The 26,190-nt window shown below is 43.0% G+C and overlaps 1 protein-coding gene across 1 annotated transcript in view; it reads right to left on the bottom strand.

The window, feature by feature from the left end:
- Positions 1–644: 644 nt before the first annotated feature.
- LOC138800112 (vitellogenin-1-like) overlaps positions 645–26,190 on the bottom strand; it is an 84,053-nt gene continuing 58,507 nt past the window's right edge. Inside the window, exons 22-34 of the mRNA XM_069981920.1 lie at positions 24,244–25,905; positions 24,102–24,158; positions 22,519–22,668; positions 21,428–21,628; positions 19,818–19,960; positions 19,594–19,732; positions 17,690–17,822; positions 13,524–13,713; positions 11,428–11,525; positions 9,930–10,024; positions 6,686–6,827; positions 4,397–4,555; positions 645–911 (exon numbers count right to left, since the gene is read on the bottom strand). Of these exons, the coding sequence (XP_069838021.1) occupies positions 790–911; positions 4,397–4,555; positions 6,686–6,827; positions 9,930–10,024; positions 11,428–11,525; positions 13,524–13,713; positions 17,690–17,822; positions 19,594–19,732; positions 19,818–19,960; positions 21,428–21,628; positions 22,519–22,668; positions 24,102–24,158; positions 24,244–25,905 (3,291 nt within the window). The 3' untranslated portion in view covers positions 645–789. The remainder of the gene's footprint in view (positions 912–4,396; positions 4,556–6,685; positions 6,828–9,929; positions 10,025–11,427; positions 11,526–13,523; positions 13,714–17,689; positions 17,823–19,593; positions 19,733–19,817; positions 19,961–21,427; positions 21,629–22,518; positions 22,669–24,101; positions 24,159–24,243; positions 25,906–26,190) is intronic.

The following is a 26,190-nucleotide window of genomic DNA, read 5'->3' as shown; positions in this document are numbered from 1 at the left end:
CCCATAGAATGGTGTCTATGGAGCCGACGGAAAGGCAAGGCGCACGTGCGTGCAGCTCTGTTCATTCTCTGTGGAGCCACCGGAGAGAGCATTTCCATAGAGAATGAATGGAGCTGCGGGTCAGGTGCCGTATCTGTGGCTGTATTAAAAACAAATGAGCTGGGGGCTGCTCTTGAGATCGCTGCCCCCTGCAATCTCTTAGGGCCCTATTCCACGGAACGATTATCATTCAGATTATCGTTAAATTGTTCGAATCTAAACGATAATCGTTCGTTTGAATAGCAGTTAACGATTAACGACCGAACAAGAAATCGTTGATCGTTTAATAAGACCTGGACCTATTTTTATCGTCGCTCGTTCGCAAATCGTTTGCATTGAATGAGATGTCGTTTGGTCGTTCACAGTAGTGACGAACGCAATAGCGACGACAAGACGACCGCAAAAATTAACATAAGTAACGATTATCGTTCCATGTAAATGGGTGAACGATTTCAGGTCTTTCGCAATAGCGGTCGTTTGGATCGTTTATCGTTAACGATTAAACACCCTCAGAGCGAGATGGTCATACATAGAAAAATAAAAACCTCGCAACAGAGACTGGCAGAGATTGTTCAGAAACGTGTTTGATTAGAATAGATCTTCTTTTATTTGAATGGTCAGGGTTGTGTTAGTGAGATATAGCAGAGCTGAGTTTGTCATTTAGCGCTGGCCAGTGAAACATCCCCAAAGTGGTGCTACACCTGCTCAATCCTGTGACAGATATAACCAGCTCTGCTACATCTGTGCATGTTATATGTCGGCACATTCCTCCGCGCACACACAGCTGCTGTGAGCCTCCACTTCTTTAATGAGGTCTGGTGATGATGACACTTTGGGGTTAACCTGCCAGTCCTCCAGTCTCATCGCTGATTCTAAGGAAGAAAATATAGGTCAAAAAGAGTCATTTTACTTCCAAATCATCTATTTTATGCAAAAAAAAGAATAACTACATGTTCTATGCTTTAGGTCTATATGTATGTATTTTTAGATGTTTTATGTGTATAAGTAGGTATGATGTTAGGTGTATGGCACAGGGGATAAGTAGGGGATCTGTCATGGCCTGAACCCTGGTCCCCCACCAATCATAAGAACAAAGGTCAATTGTCTCCCAAGTGAATGGAGCATCTGGGTGTCCGCTCGTCCGCTCCTGCCATTATTCTGTATGGGGCTTCTGAAAATTGTCAATCCCTAAACTTAAAGTAATTCTCCAAAATTAGAAAAATCAGTCAGCTCCAGAACTCCAGAAACAGCTCCACTCTTGTCCTCATTTTAGCGGTGGTATTACAGCTCAATTCTCTTGAAGTAAATGGAGTTGAACTGTAATACCACACACAACCTGAGGACAAGGTGGCGCTGTTTTCTCTAATTCAGGATAATTCCTTAAACTATGCTTGTAGCTCTATAGAGAATGAATTCTTCCCAATCTCCCTCCCCCATCCCTCTTACCCCTGTCACCATCTGAACAGTTTGGATGCAAAATGAATGGGCCGGCAGCATACATGCACGATCCTTCATTCTAATGGAAGACTGGGGTCCCTTTGTTCTTTAGATAGGAGAACATTTTTCAAATTGGAATTGGAAAAGTTTGCCTCATTTACAATTCTGTATGTTTTTGCGGACCACAAATTTTTGTCCATAATCTGCAAAAAAAGGCCTGTTGTGCACATTGATATTGTCCGTTTTTTGACGATTTACTAGTACTAGTACTATTACTGTTTCACTATGAAGGAAGTTCACTGATCTATTAAAGTCAATGGCGGTCTGCTGCCGCCACTCCTATTGCACACAGTTGAAAAGGGGTATTTTGGCAAAAAAAAATATTTTTTTTTTCAAATCAACTGTTTTCAGAAAGTTATGAAGATTTATAATTTACTTCTATTTAAAAATCTCATCTTCCAGTACTTATCAGTTTCTGTATGTCCTGCAGGAAGTGGTGTACTCTTTCCAATCTGACACAGTGCTCTCTGCTGCCACCTCTGTCCATGTCAGGAACTGTCCAAAGCAGTAGCAAATCCCCATAGAAAACCTCTCCTGCTCTGGACAGTTCCTGACATGGACAGAGGTGGCAGCAGAGAACACTGTGTCAGACTGGAAAGAATACACCACTTCCTGCAGGACATACAGCAGCTGATAAGTACTGGAAGACTGGAGATTTTAAAATAAAAGTAGATTACAAATCTATATAACTTTCTGAAACCAGTTGATTTGAAAGAAAAAGATTTTTTATCGAAGTACCCCTTTAACAGGCGCTATTACACCAAACGATTATGGGCCGGAAATATGCCCTGATGAGTGTAGCCAGTTAGACATATCCATACACAAATATTTTATAACTATGAATTATTGGGATGATTTTGTACAGTATGGAGTGCGACACATACTGTATATGAGTCATAGCGGTAACAGCGCAGTTATTATTAATGTACAGCCATGGTCAGTAAGGAGCGGCGGTATCGGAGGGATCAATAATCGCCGGTGACAGCTGACCTTATTCAGTGGCTTATGGGGAATACATTTAGTATATGAGGGTTAGTGACAAATCACTGGGATGGAGCGCATTATGGCCTCCATTTCATCGCAGACTGTAATGGCCGCCATTCCCCGCTCAAGGACCTACTAGGCATATGTGGAAATGCACCTCATACTTTATTTTTATGGTAAGTATAAGAATACCGAAAGTAATTTCCCTTTAAAATATGTAAATGTAGAATGAGAGAGGCCAACGCCAGGCGGCTGCAGCGACGTTACGGCAATGAATCATCCTGCACGCTCCGGCTTTCTTTACTTGTGTCCCAGTTTTTACACCTGAATACCCTTGTACATCTATTACTGTCCTGTCTCTTCTCTCGTATTGGAAGATAATGAAAACACAGAGACATGAAGCCGAGATCCTCGACCTGTGGTACGTGTACACACTACGGGGGGATATTTATCATCTGTTTGGCGTGAGGTGTTTGTGTGGCTGTTTATTCACCGCTGTGCGCGGAGTCGATCAACTTCAACCAATCACAGCTCAGCTTTTGTTTGACAGATTGCTGTGGTAAAATGAAAGCTGAGCTGTGATTGGTTGCTATGGGCAACAGAGACTGGGAAGTGTGTTAGTTTTGGACTGGATATTAAACCTTGGCGACTCTCTACATCAGGGTTGGGGAACCTTTCGCCTTCCAGCTGTGGCAAAATTACAATTCCCATCATTCCTGGACAGCCAAAGCTTTAGCTAATTGTAGTTTTGCCACAGCTAGAGGGCCGAAGGTTTGCCATCCCTGGTCTACAAGAAAACCCATAGCAACCAATCACAGTTCAGCGTTCATTGACAAAAGAACTATAAAATGAAACCTGAGCTCTGATTGGTTGCTATGGGCAACAGCTATATTCACACATAGGCCCAGTTCACACTGAGCAAATACAGCAGAATCCCGCTGTGTTCAGTGTCCCGCAGTGAGTGAATGGGAGGACGCCTGTGTCCGCTCCCGCCGCTCTCTGCTCAAAGAAATGACATGTCAATTCTATAAGCGGAGAGGGAAAGAAAGTGGACGCGTGCGCACGCCCTCCCATTCACTCACTGCAGGACACTGAGCACGGCGGGATTCCGTGGCAGAGAGCTCTGCTTCGGGATTCCGCCGTATTTGCTCAGTGTGAACTGGGCCATACAGTACGTATCCATTGTGGCTTTCACACTGCAGATATAATGCTGCGGAATAAATCACTAGAAATAAATGACTGAAATCCTCAGTGTGTACAGTCCCTTCATTTTTCCTACATCATATTGCAGCACAGTGAGTTGCGGAAGGACTCCATTTCCCAGAATGCAAATCACCCTAGCGAACATAAATTTGTTTTTAAGAGGTTTAAAGGGGTATTCCAACCATTAAATTTTTTTTTTAAATCAACTGGTACCAGAAATTTGCAGAGATTTTTAATTTATTTCTATTTAAAATCTCCAGTCTTCCAGTACTTATCAGCTGCTGGATGTCCTGCAGGAAGTGGTGTATTCTTTCCAGTCTGACAAAGTGCTCTCTGCTGCCACCTCTGTCTATGTCAGGAACTGTCCAGAGCAGGAGAGGTTTTCTATGGGGATTTGCTGCTGCTCTGGACAGTTCCTGACATGGACAGAGGTGGCAGCAGAGAGCACTGTGTCAGACTGGAAAGAGTACACCACTTCCTGCAGGACATACAGCAGCTGGAAGACTGGAGATTTTTTAATAGAAGTAAATTACAAATCTCTGGCACTTTCTGACACATAAATTGGGCAGGACGCCATTTTGAGAAACACTACCTACAATTTCCACCATCTATATTCTCAGTTAATCTGGTTATCATAGCCATTCTCCTTTATGCTATACGGGTCACACGGTACCTTTAGGAAAGCAGTGAAACGCCACAGTCATTGGCGTTGTTATTGCGGGATGACATCCTTTCGCGCAGGCTAATACCGGCTCTGCCGAATAACAAGTTGACTGACGTTCCTCAATAAGCTCATTTTCCAGCATGATATATTGCCGTCCCAATGCACAACCTGCGAGACAATAAAATATGGATGTACTGGGGGTGCGATAAATATTAAATGATATCTATGTTTTATGTATGGGCTCAGGGTTGACATTTTGGTTATTTCCACTCTCTCTAATTATTATTATTTTTGGTGGGCTTACACATGTCAGGCTTAGTGATACGGCGACAAGACATTTGCAATGGGAATGAGCTCACTCACAGGTGACAGATGTAGAATATATTCAGATCTAGGCAGCTGCTGCGTCTCTTATTGTGCTGGATGGCCCAAAGACTCACAAAAACACTGTGCAAGTGCAATGACAAAGTCTACATAAAGGATACAGTCGTTTTAATGATCGGTGGGGGTCACAGCACTTAGACCCCCGCTAATCAAAACTTCTGATGTTTCATTTTTTTTTTAACAATTATAAGTATCCTTTAACCCATTTAAATGGTTAATATTTTTCATCTGTTTTAACTGGTTTCAGAAAGTTATGTAGATTTGTAATTTACTTCTATTAAAAAATCTCCAGTTTTCCAGTACTTATGAGATGCCGTATGTCCTGTAGGAAGTGGTGTATTCTTTCCAGTTTGACACAATGCTCTCTGCTGCCACCTCTGTCTATGTCAGGAATTGTCCAAAACAGTATCAAATCCCAATAGAAAACCTCTCCTGCTCTGGACATTTCCTGACATAGACAGAGGTGGCAGCAGAGAGCACTGTGTCAGACTGGAAAGAATACACTACTTCCTGCAGGACATACAGCAGCTGATAAATACTGGAAGACTAGATTTTTTAAATAGAAGTAGATTACAAATCTACATAACTTTCTGAAACCAGTTGATTTGAAAGAAAAAGATTGCAGGCTGATACATAATGGCAGTGGCATGCAGAAAAAACTGCGCCCCCTTATGGCCCCCTCTTTATTGTACCAGGTTTTGGCACCTAGGATAGGAGGGCATGATGTTTCCCTATTCTACACCCATGCACGGGCTCAGGCCAGTTCTTAACTTATTATATGCAATTCCAATGGAGAGTTGAGTTAAGTGAATGGCAAGGGAAATGAGATTTACTAGAAGTAAGACACCGGGATCCAGGTGCCAGTGCTACCCGATGTAGCTAGGACCGGCCTTCTCAAGTCCATGTCACCCTCCATCCTCTAACACTAAAAAAATAAATCCTGGGAGTGCCACCGATTGCCCAAGGTTACCTAAAATGGCCACTTTGGATGGAATCTGCCAACAGAAGGCAAATATAGAAATTACATAGTGGACATTCACATAAATTAAACTAAAAGGAGATGTCCGGTCTCTGTTTTTTTTTTTTTTTTTTTTTTTTTTTTTAATTTAGGGCAGGGGCACGGGGAAAGGGTATTACTTCACCTCCCCCCCGGCGGGCTCTGGGATCTCTGGTGCTGTACTCATCACAACCCGGCTGATGGACTAGCCGCTTAGCCAGTCAGTGACTGGGGCAGGACCCAGTTCTAGTCACTGATTGGCTGAGCGGCCAGTCCATCTGTTCTGATGTATAAATCAGGATCCTACGTAAGGGCCCAAGTACACAGGGGTTTTTGCCTGAAATCACTGATATCACCCTGTATAATACAGCTAGTGATCACCCTTTGCCCATTCATCGGCTATGTGGACCATTGAGATATGCTGAAAACCATCATCACATCTCCCAAAGTAAAGGGATATGCGGTCCACAGCTGATTCTAGGGCTGGACTGGCCATCTGGCATTTCGGGCAAATGCCAGACGGGCTGGTTCCCCTTTGTGGGCTGGTCCTGTCTTCCTTCTGGCCCGATGCTTCTCTCACCCTACTGTAGGGGGAAGGAGTCACCAGACCAGGAGGAAGAGAGATCGGCTTGGACTGTCCAGCGCTTAAGGGCCCTCCCAGGAATCCACTACACCTCTCCCGGATTCCCAGGCAAGCGCTTCCTCCAGCAAGTGGGCCTGTGTGCCCGGAAATGCCAGAACTGAGTTTCAGTCCCAGTCCGACCCTGGGACCAAGATGGCTGCTCATTTACAGACTCAGGTCATCCAATAGAGGTCTAAGGTCTACATCGCCTATAAACCCTAACATAGGAATTGAACTAGGAGAACGTATATGAAATAAGTCTAATAGTCAATCATACTCCATCCGTGTGACTTACTTGGCAACATCCATGAGTGAACCAGACCGGCACAACTCCTGGCCGTCTCACGGTTCGGCTTTTGGAAATCATTATTTCGATGTTGATCGGCATTCCCACAAAGGCCACAGGTTTTGCCACGCATCAGGGGGCTCAGCTGCACCTGAAACGTGAGCGGTAGACAGGCTTAGCCGGGGCCTGGCTTCATGTACAATAGTAATAAAGTGCATAAACTGTATAAAAAAAGCAATGAGCTATAATAGAGGGTGTCAGTAGTGCGAATACATTATAATAGGGTGTCAGTAGTGCGGATACATTATAATAGAGGGAGTCAGTAGTGCGGATACATTATAATAGAGGGTGTCAGTAGTGCGAATACATTATAATAGGGTGTCAGTAGTGCGGATACATTATAATAGAGGGTGTCAGTAGTGCGGATACATTATAATAGAGGGTGTCAGTAGTGCGAATACATTATAATAGGGTGTCAGTAGTGCGGATACATTATAATAGAGGGTGTCAGTAGTGCGGATACATTATAATAGAGGGAGTCAGTAGTGCGGATACATTATAATAGAGGGTGTCAGTAGTGCAGATACATTATAATAGGGTGTCAGTAGTGCGGATACATTATAATAGAGGGTGTCAGTAGTGCGGATACATTATAATAGAGGGAGTCAGTAGTGCGGATACATTATAATAGAGGGAGTCAGTAGTGCGGATACATTATAATAGAGGGAGTCAGTAGTGCGGATACATTATAATAGAGGGAGTCAGTAGTGCGGATACATTATAATAGAGGGTTGCAGTAGTGCAGATACATTATAATAGAGGGTGTCAGTAGTGCGAATACATTATAATAGGGTGTCAGTAGTGCGGATACATTATAATAGAGGGTGTCAGTAGTGCGGATACATTATAATAGAGGGTGTCAGTAGTGCGAATACATTATAATAGGGTGTCAGTAGTGCGGATACATTATAATAGAGGGTGTCAGTAGTGCGGATACATTATAATAGAGGGAGTCAGTAGTGCGGATACATTATAATAGAGGGTGTCAGTAGTGCAGATACATTATAATAGGGTGTCAGTAGTGCGGATACATTATAATAGAGGGTGTCAGTAGTGCGGATACATTATAATAGAGGGAGTCAGTAGTGCGGATACATTATAATAGAGGGAGTCAGTAGTGCGGATACATTATAATAGAGGGAGTCAGTAGTGCGGATACATTATAATAGAGGGAGTCAGTAGTGCGGATACATTATAATAGAGGGTTGCAGTAGTGCAGATACATTATAATAGAGGGTGTCAGTAGTGCGAATACATTATAATAGGGTGTCAGTAGTGCGGATACATTATAATAGAGGGTGTCAGTAGTGCGGATACATTATAATAGAGGGTGTCAGTAGTGCGAATACATTATAATAGGGTGTCAGTAGTGCGGATACATTATAATAGAGGGTGTCAGTAGTGCGGATACATTATAATAGAGGGAGTCAGTAGTGCGGATACATTATAATAGAGGGTGTCAGTAGTGCGAATACATTATAATAGGGTGTCAGTAGTGCGGATACATTATAATAGAGGGAGTCAGTAGTGCGGATACATTATAATAGAGGGTGTCAGTAGTGCAGATACATTATAATAGGGTGTCAGTAGTGCGGATACATTATAATAGAGGGTGTCAGTAGTGCGGATACATTATAATAGAGGGAGTCAGTAGTGCGGATACATTATAATAGAGGGAGTCAGTAGTGCGGATACATTATAATAGAGGGTGTCAGTAGTGCAGATACATTATAATAGGGTGTCAGTAGTGCGGATACATTATAATAGAGGGTGTCAGTAGTGCGGATACATTATAATAGAGGGTGTCAGTAGTGCGGATACATTATAATAGAGGGAGTCAGTAGTGCGGCTACATTATAATAGGGTGTCAGTAGTGCGGATACATTATAATAGACGGTGTGAGTAGTGCGGATACATTATAATAGAGGGTGTCAGTAGTGCGGATACATTATAATAGGGTGTCAGTAGTGCGGATACATTATAATAGAGTGTCAGTAGTGTGGCTACATTATAATAAGGTGTCAGTAGTGCAGCTACATTATAATAGGGTGTTAGTAGTGCGGATACATTATAATAGAGTGTCAGTAGTGTGGCTACATTATAATAAGGTGTCAGTAGTGCAGCTACATTATAATAGGGTGTCCGTAGTGCGGCTACATTATATTAGGGTGTCCGTAGTGTGGCTAACTTATATTAGGGTGTCAGTAGTGTGGCTACATTATATTAGGGTGTCAGTAGTGCGGCTACATTATATTAGGGTGTCCGTAGTGTGGCTACATTATATTAGGGTGTCAGTAGTGCGGCTACATTATATTAGGGTGTCCGTAGTGCGGCTACATTATATTAGGGTCTCCGTAGTGTGGCTACATTATATTAGGGTGTCAGTAGTGCGGATACATTATAATAAGGTGTCCGCGGCTGATGTCATGCTTATTGTTACACTACAACATATTCAGAAATGTTTAGAAAATCTTTATTATACCTTTCATACCTTTTTTCCATTATTTTTACAGTTTACATGTAATTTGTGCATTGTACATACATATATACCACTGCTGCACCGAGATTGGCAATAAGCTGCTGCTGACAGATCTAACATAGAAGACGTGTCTCTATTTATATTCCATATGTCAGGTAACGTATATTAAAGGGGTACCTCGGAGAATTTTTTTTCTTTTCTTCAAATCAACTGGTGCAAGGAAGTTATACAGATTTGTTATTATTTCTGTTCAAAATTCTCAACTCTTCCAATCCTTATCAGTTGCTGTTTGTCCTGCAGGAAGTGATGTATTCTCTCCAGTCTGACACAGTGCTCTCTGCTGCCACCTCTGTCCATGTCAGGAACTGTCCAGAGCAGAAGAAGTTTTCTATGGGGATTTGCTACTGCTCTGCACAGTTCCTGATATGGACAGAGGTGGCAGCAGAGAGCACTGTGTCAGACTGGAAAGAATACACCACTTCCTGCAGCTGATAAGTACTGGAAGACTGGATCTTTTTTTTTTAATAGAAGTAAATTAAAAATCTGAATAACTTCTGACACCAGTTGATTTAAAAACTTTTTTTTCTGGAGTACCCCTTTAAGGTATATTGCAAAGACTGTTCAGCAATCATATAAAGTGTTTCCGGAAAACAGACCGAGTGGCACAGTCTTTACCTAATGAACAACCATTCTGGTAATCTTAGGATCGCCTACCTTGGCCGATTGTCCGTTGAATGAAACCCGCTCTACGCCATTCTTGGGCGCCATTACTGTCACAGTCGTTGCGTTCCTATGAATTCTGATACAATCTGGAACATATAAAGTGAGTGTTCTAGTGAGTCTTGTTCTGAGACAGCAGAATGTTCACAGCCCTTTGGAAATGACAGCCAGAACATGTATTATGTAACCCGGCTGTATTATGGTCGGATGAAACCAGCCTTAGACCAAAAGAGAGGTTTCCAAAAAGAGAGAGAACATGGCAAAAGGGACATCATGTATTACACATTGTCTGTGTAGAACAAGTTGGTTGACAACAGTTTTATTACAATGCTTAATTGCCATTACTTCACATTGTGATTTCTTCTATTCCACCATTATTTAACTTTCACACCATTCAGGATTTCTGAGAACGGGGCCTAAATGTCCTAGAGCAGCATTAGCATCTAAGTCCTATCTAAAGGGAGATCTGAGAGAAGAGGAGATTCGTCAGATTGTAAGAGGAAGTTGTACAAGGACCTCATACCACATCTGAGACCTGCAGTGCTCAATCGAGCATCAAGGAAAATGCTAAGATCAAGTAACGAGCACTTGACTTTAGTGGTCACTCAACGCTAAGGGCCGATTCACACTGAGGAATAAGCGCTGAATCAGCGAGAAAAATGATCGAGGCGGAGTGTTCTTCGCAAATTCATTTTTCATTGATTAAAATTCTTTCTTACTTCTCAATACCACTCGGATTCCGTGCTGAATTTCCACGATCATTCCGTGTGGAATCTGAGCTGATTCCGTGCTGAAAAATTTCAGAGCAGAAATTCACAGCTCAATTCATTTCAATGGGATTCTGCCAGAATTGACACGTCGTTCCGCGGTTCCGTCGCGGAAAATTCAGTGCGGAAATTTTGCTGTGTGAACTACAGAGCGCAAATTTAATTAAACTCAATGGAGTTTGGCTCTGCACTATATTTTCAGGTGGAATTTTTAGTGAGGAATCAGCACTGAAATTCAGCGCTGATTCCTCACTGTGAACTGGCCCTAATAGAGACTACTACCACCATCATTGTGCCAACTAGTAGAGTTGGTTCCGCCACTATGACACCCCAAATCGGGAGTACTACTATTGCTAAAGCTTTGGCTATCCAAGCATGATGGGAGTTTTTATTTTTGCACCAGCTGGAGAGCCAAGGCTCCTACCCCCGGTGTATAGTATTTATAGGAGTTGACGCTATGGCGGTTATTGGGTTAATATCAGTCCACATCCTCAGCATTCAGCCACAATTCTTTTTTCTAGAACTCACAAAGAAAGGGAAGTTAACACTGGGAGATTCAATGAATGTTTCATGAGATAAAATGGTCATGTCAATTTGATGGTCTTCCATTCGTCACACTTTTATCCCAATATAACTGCTGGGTGATTCAATCTGCTGCCTTTTATCTGTGCCGCAGCCTGTGCTCAGCTTTGTGTTCTGTTATTGTGACCCTTGTATTACTCTACCTTTTTCATTTGTATACGTGTCATTCTTTAATAGCAGCCACATTCCATTCAGCAGAACGCGGAATTCCTCTGAAGCATCGGAATAGATTTTAATATCGCTAAGAAAGAAATCACAGCATTAGATGTGGAGAAAAAAAAAATATTCATCTACATTGCATAAGATCACAGAGATAGTACGGGAACGCAAACGCTTTCCTGTGATTACCTGATGAGGAATATCTTGTGGACCCCCCCTTTGATTATGTCAGGACAAACATTAAGGTATCTCCATGTTGGTCATAGACAAGGCTAAGTCCTGGTCAGTGTTGGACTGGGGTATCTGTGGCCCACCAGAGGAAATCATCCTGGGGGCCCACCACTCAAGAATCGTTGACAAACGACTTGTCAGTCAGTGTTAGTGTAGGTTTTAAAGCTGGGGCCCACCGGAGGATCCTTCAGTCCTCTGGTGGGCCAGTCCGACACTGGTCCTAGTGTCAATGGTTGAGGAACTGGTCAGTATAGGGCCATTTACTATCTCCATTTTGGCCATAGACAGGGCAATGTCCTAGTTTTTAAATTGTGGAGGACCTGGTCAGTACAGGGCCCTATACTATCTCCATGATGGCCATAGACAAAGCTAAGCCTTAGTGTAAATGGTTGGGGACCTGATCAGTAAAGGGCCATATACTATCTCCATGTCGGCCATGGACAGGGCTATGACCTAGTGTCAATGCTTGAGGACCTGAAAGGGCCATATTCTAGAGCAGGGGTGTTAAACTTATGATCTTCCTGCTGTTGCGAAACTACAATCAACATCATGCCTGGACAGCCAAAGCTAAAGCTTTCAAGAGAATGATGGTTGACCTTAGGGATATCAACCAAAACACCACAGAGACACCATCAAGTGTTTCTCAACATCAAGTGAATCAAGGTACATTGCACCTGGGGGAATCAAATATGCAAAAATACTGCGGAGACACCATCTTATGTTTCTCAATGTCAGCCAGACCTTCTACCGGGAAGGAACAACCAAGCCAAGGGAGGGATATCTGGCCATTCCTGTGTTTTGAGACTCTTAAATGAGACGCCACGGGCTCTTTTTTGGCATATTCATGTTTCCCAGAGAGCAATGCACCTAAAATTTCACTGTATTAAGCGATTTAACCACCAGCCGGCATTGTTTTCTTTGGCTGGTCTCCCTGAGATCAGCGATCTGTTTCTCTTATGGGTCTACTAGGCATTGTTCCCACCTAGCCAGAATCCTGCTATACACTGATGAGGGGCAACACCCCAAAACTGCTGTCTGTGTATGAATACCTGGCCTTGTTTTTTTCCTTGTCATTACATTGACTTATAGGGCCACTTAATATGGTGGTTTTGGTGGTCTCTCAACAGGAGCCACCCGCTGGCTGGGCCCTTCCCGGAGGGATATCTGGCTAGTCCTGTGTTTTGAGACTTTTTTTTAATTACATGTACACTTTAAAGTTCTTCCCTACCCACAGGGTCTCTACATAGACATTGAATGGAGTGAGGTTGTGACCCACCACTACATTCTTAACACACAGTGTTGGACTGACCCACCAGAGGACCGGAGAATCCTCCGGTGGGCCCCCAGCTTTAGAACCTGTGCAAACACTAACTGACATGTTGTTTCTTACTGGTTCTTCATTGGTGGGCCCCTAGAATAATTTCCTCTGGTGGGCCCCAGATACCCCAGTCCGACACTGATAACACAGGAAGTTGGAATATCATTCTGTCACTTATTTCCTGTGGATAATTTAAATAGTAATACCCCTTTAAGGCTATTCATATATAACTAAGTATTTATAGTGAATTACAATCCTTAAACTACTACAGAGAGCGTCTGTTCTCTGTATATCCACCTGTTACATTTTATCTAAGCCTTTGAATTTCTCATCGCCTAATATGTTTCTATTAGTAGAAAAATAATATCCGCGCACCGTCTGTTGATATGTGCGCCCGGTATCTCTATTACAAAGACAGACCCCTTAATGATGACGGTGGGGCCAGAGCGTTTTACACAGCGCCTGTTCTACCGCATAGATTGTCAGAATAACCTTTTACAGCAGTTCCAGTTCATTAGTAGGTGCACTTACGAGGAGCCCAGGATGACATTCATTTCAAAGGTTGAAAATCCTTGACCCACTTTCTTCATGGCGATCAGGAATCGTAATTGATTGGTACAGTCCTGCGCCACCACCGTGTAGCAGTTTGTAGCGGATAGAGAGCAGCCCAGATCCTTTCCGTCAAATGTTACAATTTTCTCAAGGTCCACTTCACATTCGGCTACGAGATAAACGTAATGATCATCAATAGAAACGTATGGTAATACTCAGGACAGACAACATGGCCAAGAGGCAATGCACCCAGGCCTTTACTGTGTTGAGTGCTTTCAGTAGCAGACTACAGTGTCTTCTTCAGCTGGTCTCCATGAGATCACTGATTGTTCTACCATGGTGTTCTACAAGGCATTGCTCCCACCTAGCCAGACTCCTGCTCCACACTGATGAGGGGCAACCCCCCCGAAACAGCTGTCTATGGATGGATACCTGGCCTTCATTTTTCCCTTGCCGTGTCTAATTTGAGTAGGATATTGACTAAAAGGGCCACTTAATATGGTGGTTTTGGTGGTCTCCCTACAGGAACCACCCCTGGCTAGGTCCTTCCCTGGAGGGATATCTGGCTAATCCTGTGTTACGAGACACTTAAATGACTCTTTTTACATATATGATGTAAACTGTCTGCTCTTTTGTCCTCATTGGCCCAACTTCCTGTCTGGTGTACATCCTGTAATGACATTCCTATTCCTGTGTACACTCCAGTCAGGAATTCAGCCTACTCTATATCCAGAGGAGTCCTATATACTATATGAGGACACCAGGTGCCTATATACTATATGGGAACACGGAGCCTATAAACTACATGGACACACGAGGAGAGGGCAGTGTACCATATGGGAACACAAAAAGGGCCTGTTTTTTACATGGGCGCAGAGAGGTTCTGTATATTCTATGGGGGATGAAAGAGGTCCTGGTGCTGTCCAACAACAACACTGTAGCTGCAGCTTAGGGCAGGAGAAGATCGGGATCGTGGAGAGGTAATATCTACAGTTTAGGGCAAGATCTGCATGGACATTGCTAACAAAGTCCGCGCAGCCCTTGCTAAACGATTATTAAGCCATGTAATAGGCTCAGTAAATGAGCACGGATCTAGCAGATCGGCACTCGTTTACTTTAATCTGGCCATCTAATAGTACCCATAGCCTGGAATGCCTTGTCTGAGATGGTCTGCAGCCAGCACCCAATGAGTTGGACAATAAGGGACTCACTCTGGTGTCCACCGTAAACTATGGGCAACGTGATATTCTGAAATGGTCAATGAACAGAAAGGATAGGTTTAGAGTGGGACAAAGTATTATTCTACCAGACCTGGAAAATATCCCAAAACCCCTCTCAGCTTGGACAGTCAGAAGTGTCACCAAGTGACTTGTAGAGATGTGTGAATGGCTAGTGGATAGTCTGAGGTAGGGATGGTCCGAATCGAGTTCGGTTCGGGTTCGTACGAACCCGAACCCTGGGTAATGATTCCCGGTGTCTGCCCGCTCCGTGGAGAGGGTGGATACAGCGGGAGGACCGCCTGGAAAACTGGGATACAGCCTATGGCTATGGCTGTATCCCAGTTTTCCAGGCGGTCCTCCCGCTGTATCCACCCGCTCCACGGAGCGGGCAGACAGCGGGAATCTGATGCCGAGCGTTCGGGTTCATACGAACCTGAACCTTGGCAGTTTCGGACCATCCCTAGTCTGAGGAGCACCAATAATAAAAAACATCAGGGGGGGGGGGTCTATCTTCATTCTCTTATAGATTTGAGGGTACATTTTTCCTGACACCGATTCTTAGAATTTAATTTATGACTTAGTAAAAGTTCTGGTCTCTTTAGCTGAGAACTCCTCTCTTAGAACGTCATTAGGTGGCAGTAGAAGCAAGAGGAGAACGAGACTCAGAATTTTCCTGTATAAAAATTCTTCTTAAATAAGTAGGTAATGAAAGCCTGCTCTCGGCATCTCGGCCGGCCATGCATGGATAGACTCTCATTTAACCCAGTGCTTCAGTAACAGTATTTAACTATTCACTTGGGTCTGGTCAGGCCTCGGGGTAATTGCAGTCTCCAGTGCAGAAACTGTGCAGAGTCCGCAGGTGACAACACCTACAGGGGCCATTAATGGTCACCCACAAACCTCACGTCCCATCCTGAAATGCTTGAGTGAAGTGTGAATTTAGCTTTAGATCATTTTCTCACTAAAATATTAGATAATTGATTACATAACATTGCATTAGAATTATACTCTTTAACCAGGGGCAGAATTATTAAATTAGGGCACTTGGGTTACTACACCCTTTTCCCACCATGGTCTCAATCTACTTCTTGACTGTAATTAAAATAAAACTTTTGACATGTGACAGGGACATCTCACTGCTAAGACCCCCACTGATCAGGAGAGGAAGCTGGGAGAAGAGCACAGTGGTAAACTTCACTCTCTGGCTCCCAGTAATCTCAGTCCAGCGGCCTCCATTATAAGTTATTGGGCCACCGGATGGAGATGATTGACAGCAGGAGAGTGCAGTGCTGGGCATGTCAGTATTGTTCCGCACTGTAAGTGCCCCTGTATAATAGACTCCTTCTGTGCCCCCATATAGTATAAAATCCTCCTCTGCCCCAATATGGGATACAGATCCCTCTATGACACTATATAGTATACAAGGCTTTTTTGTGCCCCACATAGTATATAGGCCCTCTATGTGCCCCCATATCCTATACAGGCCCTCTATGTGCCCCCATATTGTATACAGGCCCTCTATGTGCCCCCATATCATATACAGGCCCTCTATGTGCCCCCATATAGTATATAAGCCCTTTCTTGCCCAAATATAGTATACAGGCCCCCTTTGCCGCAGTATGATATACAGACCCACCAATGTCAATATATAGTATACAGGTCTCTCTGTGCCCCCATATAGTAGTTACACTCATCTGTGTCAATATAAAATGTGGGCTCCCTCTACTCCTCAAATAGTATACAGGCCTCCTCTGTGCCTCCCCATGTAAAGCAGTCCCCCTCTTTGTCCCAATATAGTATACATGCCCTCTCTTTACCACCATATAGTATACAGGCCCCTTCTGTGCCCAAGTATAGTAGTTAGGCCCCCCTCTGTACCTCCATATAGTATACATGCCCTCTCTGTGCCCCAGTATAGTAGTTAGGCCCCCCCTCTGTACCACCATATACTAAACAGCCCCCCTCTGTACCACCATATAGTATACAGGTCCTCTCTGTGTCCTGATATAGTAGTTAGCCCCCCCCCCCCCCCCGAGTATACAGGCCCCCTGTGTACCGCCATACAGTATACATGCTTCCTCTGGGCCTCCTTATGTAAGGCATACCCCCTCTTTCCCCCAATATAGTATACAGGCCCCCTCTGTGCCCCAGGATAGTAGTTAGGCCCCCTCTTTGCCCCCTTATAGTATGAAGGACCTCTTAGATCCCCTACAAAATTTCTCTGTGCTCATATGGAAATAGTTGGGTATGGTTGCATACAGCAAAGAACCCTGGATGATGAAAATGTTGGACATGTCTGTGTGACAAGTGGTGCTTTAATAGGAGTGATGGCTTCCACAAATACTGTCAATGTTTTCCTTTGAACACAGTAGTTTTTCAGAGTTTTAAGGTTAGGATACTTGCTGACATTTAATAATAACTTTTATTGTTACTTGTAGTGGATATACTTGTGTCATGGACATATCATGACAGACAGGTGCACCAGCTTGTCTATCCACCGGACGTAATCAATAACGGTTCCCATTGAAAGACAGCAAGAAGAGGCCTAAAAATCCTCCAAATCCAGTTATTACTAACTTTTTCTTATACTCTTTAAGGTGGATTGCACTCTACTACCTGTGTGGTTTTGGACACTGTGCTTCTTTTCTAAATAAAAAACTGGAAAAAATCCCAGAAATAAAAAAAAAGTAAAAGTAAAATAAAAAAAGCCCCAGTGTTAAACAATATATTTGACTTTTACGGTTCATCTCTGGGAATCTCACTTTTACGACAAAGTGTCCTGTTTTTGAGCAGTTTCCTTCATTTGACGATAAATTCGGGAGACGCATATTATCACCCTGACTGGTGATCAGCGTCTATGACTCCGCCAGCCTTTTATGATTTCATATTATTTGGGAAGACAAAACTAGAATGAGGGGTCTCTACCTCCATGGTTGCCGCTGACCATCGGTAAGACTTTAGGAAGATTTGTGAGTTCAATTAGATGGAGGTGTCCGAGCCAGTGAGTGCCAAGCGAGAGGTCCCCCGGGATGGGCACAGCCTGCTTATAAAGTGTCAGCTGGAAGGAAAGGAATAACAGGTCTTATTGGGCTATAATTCTTGGAAATATATATATTTTTTATACATTCTGGTCCTGTGATTCTCCGATGACTATGACATTCCTGTGACCCTCAGTTTAGAGAAATGTTTAAATATATATATGAAAGAACAATGATGAAGAATAAGAGAATAATTCTATACTACATCTATTTATTATCTATCTATCTATCTATCTATCTATCTATCTATCTATCTATCTATCTATCAATCTATCTATCTATTATTTATCTTCTATATCTATCTATCTATCTATCTATCTATCTATCTATCTATCTCCTATCTATCTATCTATCAATCTATCTATCTATCTATCTATCTATCTATCTATCTATCTATCTATTATTTATCTTCTATATCTATCTATCTATCTATCTAGTTATTTATTATATATCTATCTATTATCTATCTTCTATATCCATCCATCTATCTAGCTACCATCTATGTATTATCTATCTATCTATCTATCTATCTATCTATCTCCTATCTATCTATCTATCTATCTATCTATCTATCTATCTATCTCCTATCTATCTATCTATCTATCTATCTATCTATCTATCTATCTATCTATCTCCTATCTATCTATTATCTATCTATCTATCTATCTATCTCCTATCTATCTATTATCTATCTATCTATCTATCTATCTATCTATCTATCTATCTATCTATCTATCTATCATGTACAAAAAACTTAGAAGACAATATGATACCTATAGGGATCACAGGGGCAGCTGCTTTTGCCTGACCGGCTAACATTTAGTCCCAATGCTCAGAAATTCTGAAAGTCTGTCTGACAGAACTAACATGAGTAGAGGTGCCACACAGGTCAGAGGTCACAAAAGTTAAACTTTACCAATCAGCTTGAAATTCATTCTGCCGGCAGATATTTGGGTATTTATGGATACGACCACAGCAGGTCGGTACCGGGCATGAGCTCCACTCTGATCCCATAGGGCCCACACATAGAAACCACACAGCACTGATACCGCTTGTGTGTTCTCACCCTATGGTCAGACTGGGGCTGTGTGCACATCTGCATAAACATTGATGGGATTTGTTATAAAAAGGGCTTGGCGCTCTCCATGTGACTTAGGAAGCCACTGACCACCGCTCCTCAGTTAGAGATAGTCCCCTGGAAGCAAAAGGATCAAAATCCAAAAAGCCCATCCATGTTACCTCCATCATCTGCCATTGGGGGAGCATTAGATGGCTGGGTGGTCCTTCCCTCCGGTTTGGCTTGCTGTGCTGCTAGGTGTTCGGGCACCTTTTGTAATTATTTTCTGATGGATAATTCTTCCCGCCATAGGGTATTAAAGGGGTAGTTCTTTCAAATCAACCGGCGCCGGAAAGTGCCAAAGTTTTATAATTTATTTTTACAAAAAAAATCTCCAGTCTTTCAGTACTTATCAGCTGCTGTATGTCCTGCAGGAAGTAGTGTATTCTTTCCAGTCTGACACAGTGCTCTCTGCTGCCACCTCTGTCCATGTCAGGAACTGCCCAGAGCAGCAGAAAATCCCCATAGAAAACCTCTCCCGCTCTCCAGACTGGAAAGAATACACCACTTCCTGAAGGACATACAACAGCTGATAAGTACTGGAAGCCTTTTTTAATAGAAGTAAATTACAGTTGAGTTGAAAAAAAAAAAAGTGAACAACCCTGTTTAATATTTGGTGTCTACTTAGAATATCTTTATTATGTCCATAATAAATAATCATTTACAGCCCATACCTCTGGTGTCTTCAGGATGGCGGTGTACGTGTCTGGGGTGGTGGCCGCCACCCGTACAGTGACCTTGTGAGATGGATTGGATCGGTGTGATCGTGAGAATCCCATGGAGTACGCTACCCCGGGTACAAATGTCATGAGACTGTATGAATACAAGAATATCTACTATTAGCTGGGTTACCATCTGATGCCACCTACTACCAGAGACCCCGTAATGATCCATTTACCTCCTAGCTGTGCTCCGCAGCCAGGATGGTAGCCTGCTCCACTGCCAGGACAGCTGCACTGCTGGAGATCCAGCCAGCTTCCCTGAGGAGAGCTGACTTACCACCCGATAGTCTTGACAGTTTTGACCCCATCTCAGCACTGCCTGGAAGAGTCAGCAGAAAAACCATATAGAGAGATTGTGATGTCCCACCACAGGTATTGCTATAGGTTACACCCTTCGCAAAAGTCTGTACTCATATGTGTAAGTAATAATGTAGCAGTACCAAGGTTTTACCTCTAGAGGTCACTATCGCAAGTATGTATACATATTGCACGGCTGTAGAAGTTAAAGGGTTATTGTTTTTTTGTGTGTGACATGCATCTGTACACCAATGAGAGCTCTTTCTTCTTCTTTCCTATAACCTTTCTCTTTACATTTTTCACATGCACTGCTCACCCACTCACAGCGCACCTTGCATGCGCTGTAGGAAGGAAGTCACATGGGTGGAGGAAGTATTGAGGGAGTTGTGGTCCAGACATTGAGCAGAGAACATGCACACGCTAGACCCAGACACAGTTTCCCTCAAGCAACACTACTAAGCACTATGCAGTGTTAAGTCGCTACTAGAAAGGACAAGTCAGGGATCATCTCAACCCATGCCGTGGACCGGAGGAACACAGTGCCGGACAGCATCCGCAAAAGACGTAAGGAACCGATCCGAATAGAGCAAAGTTGCTAGAAGCCTATGCACTCTATCTTGCAGCGCAGGTGTAAGCAGGAAACCGTTAGCATACCACTCATCCAAGGTAACAGGGTATGGGGCTTGTGTCACCCTTTAGGACGGGTCACCCGACACTGGTGAGCAATAGGTGGTGCAAAGACCAAAGAGTCAAAATACGGGCACAAGTATTCTCCCTACTTTCAAGTATTCTACTTCTTCTACCTCTGAAGTTCCGGCAGAGCACAGTACTACTTGGGTTGGGACTCTCTTGACATCCTCCTCTCTACTTTTCTGAACTTTCTCCCTCTCAGCACGCAATCCAACCAACACGGCTGTATCTTCTGCTTCACTCTCAGTACAGATCAAGTATATAGTACCATATCAAGGCAAAGCTGTATTACCTGCTTCCTACATCAAGTAAACAGATCTTATTTATTGTAACGGGACTCTGTGGTTCTTCACTAAGCACCTACACATTGATTACACCTTCTTTGGGTCATCTCCCCTTTGTGTGGGTGGCAGTACCAATAGTCCGGGTGGGTCACTACTCCACTCCAGACCACCGTGATAATTGCCCAAGGGACCCACAAACAGCCCGGCAGGCTAATGACCACAGGGGAAAAAAGTATAGCCCACCCACTAAAATAAAAGCAGGTGTGCCACCATACCTGTGTGCCCATCCGGCACTGGCGTCACGACAAATTACCTATTATTATCTATTTTCTCTTTCTCTCAGAAGGAAAGAAGTAAAGGACTGCAGTAAATCATATCTCCCCCTATCAGGCCTCCTGCAATGTGCAATGTGAAAATTATTTTACCCCCAGTGATGCATAATAACTTGAGAGGTGCTATGGTGCAATAGGGAAGACTCCTTTTAAACAAGGTTCCAATTCATAGAGAATTCTTACTGATGCTTTGTAGAATCTAGAAATGGAGGCATCAAGACATGTCTTCCAGGAACGTCTGTGATCCAGAGGAACAGCGATGACCTGTGCTTTGAGCTTGCTTGGATCAATGTAAGCCGCAGCCTGGAATCCTTGGTGCTGAGCGTCGCTCATGAAAGATTTCACCAGAACAACTACATCGGGGGATGATGCACTGGATAATGTCTACAGAAAGAGGCAAACAAAGGGTTACAATAGGTAAGTGGACATACAAACTTATTGTTATAAACCAGAGAAACTGAGCCCCTCCTCTATGCTTTATACTGCAGCTCTCTTCTTTCAGTTCGGCTACTATTGATAAGCAGGAGCTCGCCCTAAAGATAGAATGGTAAGCAGATGTGTCTACTTATATGCCCTGTGGATGCTATATGATATGATATGATGAGTATAGAAAGGCAGCATCAAGGGTTAAGGGTATAAAGATGAGGGAAACATCACAAAGACTATGAATAGATTACAACATAAAACTAAATTACACGAGTATTGATTATTTCCAATACCCACCTGATGTAACCCTATCTATTCTGTAGATATTTCTTTTCTTTCACATTAACTGATGTCAGAAAGTTATATAGATTTGTAAATTACTTCTATTTAAAAATCTTAAGCATTCCAGTACTTATCAGCTACTGTATGTCCTGCAGGAAGTGGTGTATTCTTTCCAGTCTGAAACAGTGCTCTCTGCTGCCACCTCTGTCCATGTCAGGAACTGCCCAGAGCATTAGCAAATCCCTAAATCTCTGGACAGTTCCTGACATGAACAGAGGTGGCAGCAGAGATCACCGTGTCAGACTGGGAAGAATACACCACTTCCTGCAGGACATACAGCAGCTGTTAAGTACTGGGAGACTGGAGAAAAATATTTTTTTTCTCTAGCGTACTCCATTAAAGGGTCCATGAATTATTTCTTTATTTTCGATAGTAAAAATAGAACTTCATTCTGTGTTATTCTCGCCATTGAAAGTGACATGACTGCAAAATATCAGTGTGAACACGTCTAAAGATCAATCCTGCTGATTGTGTTAGGGATTAATTTGAAGTGTCGTATACAAAACCTGAAATGGCGAGATGTTCATTTCACTGCTACTGCTGCCGCTCTGACCACTGCTGCCGCTCTGACCACTGCTGCCGCTCTGACCACTGCTGCCGCTACGATCACTGCTGCTGCTATGGCTGCTGCTGCTGCTTCTGTGTTTTTGTGAATTCTATAAATCAACAGAAACACAAAGCAAGTGAGAAACATCAAGACTTTTTCTAATCCATCCCATGACCTGGCTTCTCTGGGACGCCACCACCCTGACGCACGTTTTTGTGTCCTTCGTCTGGGTGGCATCCCAGAGAGGCCAGGTGTTCCATTGTTACTGAGGTAAATATGCAATGGTGGTTTACTAATCCATGGGGTTGAGAGGTCATTTGGTGATAAGCACTTTTACTTTGTATGGACATTGTATATTCTATTGGGGTCTCAAAAGAATGATGGTTGACCTGAGGAAGATCAACCAAAACAACGCAAAGACAACATCAAGTGTGTCTCAACGTCAATGAATCTAGGAGCATTGCCTCCTGGGAAATCAAATATGCAAAAATACTGCGGAGACGCCATCACGTGTTTCTCAATGTTAGTTAGCTAGCCAGACCTTCTACCGGGAAGGAACAACCAAGCCAAAGGGGTCTCCAATCAAGGAAACCACCTTCCAACAAGCCACAGTCAAAAATTATAGGACTCGGGAAATACCCAAGCAAGATATCCATCCACAGACAGCTGGTATTTGCCCCTCATCAGTGTGGGGTAAGATTTTGGCTAATGGGAGCAAAGCCTAGTGAGTGCAATCACGAGAAAGATTGTTGACCTCAGAAAGATCAACCAAAACACTGCAGAGACACAATCATATGTTTCTCTTCTCCCACTAGCCAGAATCCTGCTCCACACTGATGAGGGGCAAATACCCCAAAACAGCTGTCTGTGGATGGATATCTTGCTTGGGTATTTCCCAAGTCCTGTCATTTTAGACTGGTTTGTTGGAAGGTGGTTTCCTTGACTGGAGACCCCCCTTGGCTTGGTTGTTCCTTCCCAGTAGAAGGTCTGGCTAGCTAAACACGTAATGGTGTCTCTGCAGTATTTTTGCATATTTAATTGCCGGGATCCAACCTCTCCTCCTCCCATGATCTCAAGAACAGAAACCCAGCTCTCCTGAATGAATGGAACGAGGGGTTGGCATGCACACTCTTCATTCTTTAAGAAGCCAATGGATACTAAGCTCGCTGGCTGGAGTTGAGTCCAGGCTTATACGATTAGATGCTTATTCACTATTCACTTATATTACGCACCTGGGGTTACCAAATCTTTGCCGATGACTTTCACCAACCTTGATCCAGCCCAGCATACACCTGATCCACGTCTGACCAGTTGTATTCATGAGGTCTACCAACTTATTACTCTATGGGTCTCCAAACTACGGCCCTCCAGCTGTTGCAAAACCACAATTCCCATCATGCCCAGACAGCTAAAGCTTTGGATTTGGCTGTCCAGGCATGATGGGAAATGTAGTATTGCAACAGCTGGTGGGCCGCAGTTTGGAGACCCATGCTCTATAACATGTATATATCCTAAAGGTATCCATAATGGTCAACTACATACCAGAAGAGTAGACGTTGACGTAAACTTGGCAGTGTGAATCTGGGGAGCAAAAAGTTCCTGCCAAAATGAGGGTAAGTGTTAAAAATAGGAAAATGATATCAGAAATGAAATCATTATAATAAATGATAATCCTTATAATTACCATGTACTCTGATGACTCCCATGAGTCGTTCTGGGACTCTTGAGACATACGGCTGTTCTTACCACAATCTGTACAGTTGTTTACATCTGTAAATTTAGTGTTGGTGTTTTTCCTTATAGTTTTCCAGTGGATTTTATTAGTGTTTTTATGGTTCTTTTTTTGCTTGTGGCCATTCTTTGACCCATGCCTGTCCTGGATACTTCCCCATTGTTCCCCACTTTTTGCATGCTTTCTGCCATGCTTCCTTTGACTTGAGCTACTGCTTTCACTACTACTTTGCCACTGTGTTCTAGGTTCCTTCCTGGTGTTGGCCTGTTGCATGCTTTGACTGCTGCTCTCACTACTACTGTTAGACTCTTGTGCACTCTCACTGCTTTGAAATTTGCATTTCTCCTCCTCGCTTTTTGTCTTGTCATGTTCTTGAGAATGATGACATTTGGAGGCATGGTGGCCTTTGGGAGACTTCTGGTCTTGTTTAGCATGATGTCTTCTGTGATGGTCTACTTTGGATCTACGCCAACAAGTACAATGCCGTTTTCCACTTTTTTCAGTTTTGTGATGGTCCTTGTCATTATCCTTCAACCAGTTGTCCCCGTCTTGTTCACTTTCATCTTTATGGTGATGTTGTAAATTGCCACTATCACTCTTATCTTTGTGATGGTGGCCCTTATGTTCTTCTTTTCCATGTTGAGTCTTGTGTTGATGTTGATGCTCTTTTGGCTCATGTTTTTGGTGATGCTGATGTCCTTCTTTGTTCTCCCTCAACTTGTCTTCATGTTTGTCATAGTGATCTGCATGACGAGGGCTTTTTTCTTTAGAGCCCTTATGATGGTTCTTGTTTTCTCCTTTTTGTTGTGAGTTTTTGTGATTACTCTCATGGTTTCTTGTTTCATGATCACGGTTCTTGTGATGTTTGTCTTGCTCCTTTTGCCTATTGGTATGCCTATGCCTTTGTTGTTTTTTTGGCCAACACTTGCAGTGGATTTCCATTTCTTTCTCTTCATCGATCTCATGACCTTTGTGTTTATGTATCTCTTCCTTTTCTTGGTGGCCTTGTGAATGTTGATGCTCTTCTTGTGAGTGGATTTCTATTTCTTTCTCTTTTTCGTTCCGATGACCTTCGTGTCCATGTATCTTTTCCTTTTCGTGGTGGCCTCGTGAATGTTGATGCTCTTCTTGAGAGGGGTTTTCTATTCCCTTCTCTTCTTCATTCCGATGACCTTTGTGTTCATGTATCTCTTCCTTTTCATGGTGGCCTCGTGAATGTTGATGGTCTTCTTGTGAGTGGATTTCTATTTCTTTCTCTTTTTCATTCCGATGACCTTTGTGTCCATGTATCTTTTCCTTTTCATGGTGGCCTCGTGAATGTTGATGTTCTTCTTGAGAGTGGTTTTCTATTCCTTTCTCTTTTTCATTCCGATGACCTTTGTGTCCATGTATCTCTTCCTTTTCATGGTGGCCTGTTGAATGTTGATGCTCTTTTTTTGAGTTATTATGGTCCTTGTGATGCTGTTTGTTTTGATGTTTCTCATGATGTCTATCCTCTTTATGGTGCTTATGTTCCTTTTCCTGGTTAGATTTATCACCAGATGGAAAGTATGAACCATTTCCATACATAGATGAATTTTCACTAGATGTTATTGTGTCGTTCATCAATTGGTCCTGATAGAAGGGGGGAAGAGAAAGAAAGAATTAAACATTGTGTACCATTCAAATACATACAGTATAATGTCTTTCCTTCATCATCCATTATACCTATCAAGTTGTTAACAATGCTGGAAGTAAAGAGTTAACTCATGGAGTCTCAGTAAACAGTTAAAATAAGTTCCTCGTATAGTGGAATCCTGACGTGACAGTGGTTGGCACCTGGCTGTAGAAGGGTGGAACCACTATGACATGAAGTGGCTGCATAAAAGAGAAGATCCCTAGTCCAGGGCAAAAGTGGTA

The sequence above is a fragment of the Dendropsophus ebraccatus genome, chromosome 8 (genome assembly GCF_027789765.1).
Source record: "Dendropsophus ebraccatus isolate aDenEbr1 chromosome 8, aDenEbr1.pat, whole genome shotgun sequence".
NCBI classification, from domain to species: Eukaryota; Metazoa; Chordata; class Amphibia; order Anura; family Hylidae; genus Dendropsophus; species Dendropsophus ebraccatus.
Note: the sequence above shows the minus strand (reverse complement) of the source record. Positions and strands in the feature narration are given on the sequence as shown.